At 38.3% G+C, this 6,249-nt stretch overlaps 1 protein-coding gene across 1 annotated transcript; it reads left to right on the top strand.

Moving 5' to 3' along the window:
* The first annotated feature begins 2,293 nt into the window (after positions 1 to 2,293).
* On the top strand, positions 2,294 to 5,407 carry LOC115984594 (putative disease resistance protein At3g14460). Its single transcript, XM_031107614.1, has one exon. The coding sequence runs from the start codon at positions 2,294 to 2,296 to the stop codon at positions 5,405 to 5,407; it is 3,114 nt and encodes a 1,037-aa protein (XP_030963474.1).
* Positions 5,408 to 6,249: the final 842 nt, after the last annotated feature.

Here is a 6,249-nt window from a genome sequence, read left to right as displayed (position 1 = left end):
GAGAAAACCTGAGTAGCCTTTGATATAAACTTACTGCCAGATTCTTAATTTGCCCCGGTTCTTCCACTTTGATCCCTCCATCCCACAAACATCTTATAGTATACTTGGAATTTCTAATTTTTACAAACCTATAGAAGTAGGCCACATTCTGGTCACCAAGATTAAGCCAATTTTTTCTAGATTTTTGTTTTAAAAAAGCTTTCTGTGTGCAAATTGAAACATACTCATGCATGCAATCTTTCTCCTAAACCAAAAACTTTGTCCTGCCTGGGTACTGCATCAAGCATCTTTTGTTATGCTCCAGCTTCAATCTACCTGGTTTAAACCTTTAAGGAATTCCACCAAACAGTTCTATATTAACTTTCCATAGGATGCATTTGACTGCCTTAAGCTTTGCGTATTGCCTAAATATGTGTACCCTATCAATCTCATGTGCCCATCCTTTTTGAATGCAATTCAAGAATGAATCTTTATCAACGTAAAAATAAAATTTTAAAAGTTTCTGACCAAAGTTCCCTTCCATTTCTTTAGAGATCATTGGCAGGGAGTTATCAGTGACCCTAGGATTTAGGAGCTCCAACTTTCCATCCAACCCAAATTTCCAGAACTTGATCGAACTTTCTTGACACATTGACAGCCCTCTTTCTTGTACTCCAAGTGTAATAGCATCCCGCAAAAGCAAGATCCAAGACTTCTATGTAAAACAAATAACTGCAAAAATTCTTTCATAAGTGGAGATGCCCTCAACCATTAATTTTTCTCAGTACACCATACTACATTAAAGTCTTCTGCTATCAACCAAAACTCCTCACCAATAGAAACTTTGAATGACTTTAGACTCTACCAAAGTGATCTTCTTCCCATCCCCTTGTTGGATGCGTACAAAATGATAGAAAACAACCATTTTACCTTAAACAATCAAGCCTTATAACATATTACCTGGTCTATATGGCACACCATATTCATCATGATTGTTCCAAATTTCCAACATACGCAGATTCTATCTAAGCCATGAGACACTCAATTATGTATGAAACCCCAATCTGGTACAATACAATCCTTAATCCTTTTAACATGTTCTTCCTTAACTCTGGTTTTCATAAGGCATACCACATTAATTTTCCATCTGCCCACCATTGCCTTCACCACCTTTTTAAGGGATCATTTAGACCTCTTATATTCCACACAACCAAATTCATTGAAAATTTGAAGTTGTACAAAAACCCTCAGGGCACCTCTAATGAGCCCTGCATCTCAGGGCTCCTCTTGTCAACCCCCATCTTTTGTTTAATCTTTCTTCACATCCTTCCAAATCCATTGCACAGTGCTTGTTTGATGATTTTCTGGATAGTGACACTAGGAGATCTGTTAGTCCACTGCTCATCTATGTCAGATATCTCTCCATCCTCCTGATTATCCCTTAGCATCGTTGCTAGCCAAAATTTTAAAGAATTCTGACAAGGATGAAGCTTAGTCATCTTTCTTACTACACGGTTACCAGTAGAAACCTGCCTTTCATTATTATACTTTTGCATAGCCTTTCTAAACACTCTTGGTGCTGCATCTCTCTCTCTCTACACACTCTAGCACCCTACTACTATATTTATTCAACCTTGGAACCCCTTATTCTTCCTAGGAATCCATGTCTTTGTAACTTCTCTTTGACATGCAAAACTTGCATTTCCAAACACCCTACGTTTCTCACATTTGAAGGGATACATGGATACTCAACCCCGACTACAAATGACTTTCCTCCTAGATTTACCTCCGAACCCCACTTGCTACATGTCTAAAGCAAGTGGAGTTCCAGTATTCAATAGGGAGATGCACTATAGGAATCTAAATAGGAAGTTTAGTCAACAAAAGCTTCGGTAACTGCATACCTGGTTGCTATTTCCTCAAAATTAGGGGTTTATTGTGTGCCATTGTTTAGCTTCTAATACTGCATCACTGGTCGTACAGTCAGCAAACTTAATGGGAGTTTTCTGTTTAACCATTATCAATCACTTATCCCAAAAATTTTAAACTATTAGAAAATAATGAATTTAATCATTTATCATTATTCTAACAGATAAACAAGATTCTAGGCAGACTAGAGTCTCTTGCAAAGCAGAAAGACCTCCTAGGTTTGAAAGAAGGTGGTGGTGAGATATCTTCACAAAAATTGCCAACGACGTCTTTGGTAGACGAATCTGAAATATACGGCAGGGATGGTGCCAAGGAGACGATAATCAATATGTTGCTAGATGATGATGCCAATGCTGATAATATACGTGTGATTCCCATTGTGGGAATGGGTGGTATTGGCAAAACCACCCTCGCTCAGCTTGTATACAACAACAAGTTAGTGACGGAGTGTTTTGATGTCAAAGCATGGATTTTCGTTTCTCAAGAATTTGATGTACGTAGGATTATGAGAGAGATTCTTGAGGCAATCACTTCCTCGACTGTTGATACTAACAACTTAGATCAACTCCAACTTCAGGTGACCAAAAATCTTGTCGGAAGGAAATTTCTGATTGTGTTGGATGATGTATGGAATGAAAACTACTTGGATTGGGATGCCTTACGGATTTGTTTTAAATCAGGGGCAGATGGAAGTAGGCTTCTTGTAACAACACGAAACGAAAGTGTTGCTTCAATTCTACGCACAGTCACATCGTATCATTTAAAGAAATTGACAGACGGGGATTGCTGGACGTTATTTGCAAAGCATGCATTTGGAAACAAAAAGTCTATCGCAAGCCCAGAGTTGGAAATAATTGGTAGGAATATAGTCAAGAAAAAGTGCAATGGCTTGCCTTTAGCTGCAAAAACATTTGGGGGTCTCTTGCGCTTGAAGTTGGATCCTAAGGAATGGGTTAAGATATTGCAGAGCAATATATGGAACTTTTCAAACCGTGAGAGCAAAATTCTCCCTTCTCTTCTATCAAGTTACCATTATCTTCCCTCACATCTAAAGCGATGTTTTGCTTATTGTTCAATATTTCCTAAAAACTTCAAATTTCAAAAAGAGGAATTAGTGCGCCTCTGGATGGCAGAAGATTTGTTGCTGCACCCTAAAGGAGAGAATCTGGAAGAAGTAGGTGCAGAGTACTTTGATGCCCTGGTATCAAGTTCATTTTTTCAGCGTTCCCATGGCAAGAGTTCACGCTATGTTATGCATGAGCTTTTGAATGATTTAGCCAAATTTGTCTCTGGAGAATTTTCTTTTAGAATGGAGGATGATAATTCATACGACATGTCAGAAAAGACTCGTTATTTGTCTTATCATAGAACTCATTTTGATGCTAACAGGAAATTTGAAGGCTTTCATAGAGCTAAGGGTTTGCGAACCTTTCTACTATCACATTTGTCATTAGAATCAGGATGGTTAGGTAATGAAGTTCCACTTGATTCACTACTAGAAATGAGAAGCTTAAGGGTATTATCTCTAACTCATTATTGGAATTTGACAGTATTGCCAAACTCAATTTGCAATTTGAAACATTTAAGATATTTAAACCTCTCTCACACTGCAATCAAAGTATTACCAAACTCTATGTGTGATCTATTCAATTTGCAAACATTACTATTATCATGTTGTCATTCTCTCACTAAGTTGCCAGCCAAGATGGGAGAGCTAGTCAACTTGCGTCATCTTGATATAAGTGGAACAAACTTGATAGAGATGCCACCGCGTATTGGTAAATTGAAAAGTCTCCAAACATTAAGTGCTTTTATTTTGGGCAAGAATGGTGACTCTGGTATCAATGAGTTGAGGAAACTCCGACAACTTAAGGGAAGCCTTTCTGTTTTGAAGTTGGAAAATGCTGTCCATTATGGAGATGATTTGGAGGCCAATTTGAATGATAAATTGCAACTTAATGAATTATTGTTGAAATGGGGTGGGCATACCGTCGATACCGATGACTCCAAAAAAGATAGAGAAATATTAGACCAACTGCAACCTCATGCAGACCTGAAAAAGCTTACCATTATAAATTATGGTGGCACAGCATTTCCATGTTGGTTAGGACATGTATCCTACAATTTAGTATCTATAAACCTTCGGAAATGTAACTATTGCCTCTCCTTGCCACCATTTGGAAATTTGCCCTCTCTCAAGTACCTCTATATTACGGAATTAAATAATGTAGAGTTTATTGATTCTGAGTTTTATGGGCCTGCTGCATCTACTAGCAAGCCATTTGGATCACTAGAAACTTTGCAATTGAGGAAGATGTTGCAATTGCGGGAATGGCATCATTTTAGAGATAATGATGGAGGTGCAGTGGCTTTTCCTCATCTCCAACATCTTTATATTCAAAATTGTCCTAACCTGACCAAGGGTCTTCCTGATGGTCTTTTTTCTTTAAAAACACTTGTGATTGATCAGTGTCAGCAGCTTAGGGCTTCACTTCCAAGTGCTCCAGACATCCGTGAATTGAAGTTACAAAAATGTCATAAGGTGTCGTTCAATGAATTACCACCTCAAGTGCTAAAGCTCACAATTGGTGGATATGAGGGCTTGGCGTCCTTACCACCTATCTTGTTTCCTCTTAGCAGTGGTATAGCTGATACATTAAAGTCTCTTCATCTTGAGCGTTGTGGGAAATTGTTGTTTCCAATGCACCAGTGCTATGCATCCCTTGAGAATTTGTGCATAATATGTAGTTGTGATTCTCTAGAGTTATTTTCATTAGACTTATTCCCAAAGCTGAATCACCTTGATATCCAGGAATGTCAGAGTCTTCTGTCCCTTGCAGTTTCAAATCAAGGACTGCTTCAAAATCTCAAATCTTTACAAATCAGTAACTGTTCGAGTTTTGTTTCTTTTCCCGAAGAGGGACTGCCTGCCCCCAACCTGACCATGTTTCGCGTTTATAAATGTAACAAATTGAAGGCACTGCCTAAAAAGATGCAAACCCTGCTCCCATCACTGGCAACTTTGATTTTGTGGCATTGCCCAGAACTCAATTCACTTCCAGAAGGGGGTTTGCCATCCAGTTTAAATTCACTTGATATCTGTTTTTGTGACAAACTCACTGCTGGTCACACGTCGTGGGGTTTGCAGGGACTGCCCTCTCTTAGAAGCTTCTGCATCAGGGGTGAATATGAAAATTGGAATTCCTTTCCAGATAGGGGGTTTCTGCCCTCTTCTCTTATATCCCTTGAAATCTGGAATCTTCAACATTTGAAATCTCTGGTTGGTGATGAACTTCAGCATCTTACTGCACTTAAGAAATTGGGTATTGGCTGCTGCCCAAATCTGCAGTGCATGCCAGAAGATGGTCTGCCAACTTCCCTATCTTTTATAAAAGTCCAGAAATGTCCAATGCTGAAAAACCTGTGCCCCAAGATAAAGGGTATACCCCTCATAAAAATTGACAAAGAAGTGATCTCACAAGGTGAAAGTCTGTGGTAGTCTCAGCTCTTCATCTAATTGAACTTCTGCTCAGGTACTCATTTACGCATCATATCATACTTTCTGTTCAGGTACTCATTTACATATGCATTGGTGCATTTTATCTTCTTGACCTCATGCATCTATCAAGTAAAAGAAAACAGACCTTAATTATCTACTTTTACTTATGTCTTTCAGTAATCATTGCATAACTGGTAGCAGCAATGCTAGAGCTTTGTTAGTTAAAAAAAGTCAATGAGTGATCATTGCATACTGGGAGAAGCAATGCTTGAGCTTTGACCTGTCTCATTCTATGCCAGCATTTCTTCTCAATCCTTTGTTGCAGTGATCCTGAAAGCTCTATATACTAAAAGTCCCAGGCTAATGTAGGTCCTAACAAACAAACTTCATTTTTTTTTTTTTTTAGGCTAAAACCATCTAACAACACGTATATACTGGGTGTGTGCAGACTTTGACTTAACATCAGACAAAAGGGTCTGGATATGTGAAGTGCAAGATTATTGTGGAAAACGCTGTTGATTGAACGGCCCTTAGGCTACACAAAGTCATGGTTATAGAATGTATGTCTTATATTCCTTATTGTCAAATTGAAGAAAGAAAATACTGACACTTTTATTTCTTCAACTACTTACAGAATTATGGTTGCATTTCTGTTAAGCTTTCAATGGAAGGACGATTTGCAATTGAGCAAGATTATTAACAAGATTTTTGTTCCTGGCTCTTGGTATGTACCACTCCTACCTCCTGAAATTTTAATTCATCTAATAATTCTCTATGATTCCAGTCACATATTGCTCACCAAATTTGATGCTTTTGACTAGGTTTTAGTTGTCAATAGTGCC

Source organism: Quercus lobata, chromosome 4 (assembly GCF_001633185.2).
Source record: "Quercus lobata isolate SW786 chromosome 4, ValleyOak3.0 Primary Assembly, whole genome shotgun sequence".
Classification (NCBI taxonomy): Eukaryota; Viridiplantae; Streptophyta; class Magnoliopsida; order Fagales; family Fagaceae; genus Quercus; species Quercus lobata.
Note: the sequence above shows the minus strand (reverse complement) of the source record. Positions and strands in the feature narration are given on the sequence as shown.

Excerpts from the sequence above, each read along its gene's own strand:
- LOC115984594 (XM_031107614.1), top strand. The coding sequence starts at position 2,294 with ATGGGTGGTATTGGCAAAACCACCCTCGCTCAGCTTGTATACAACAAC.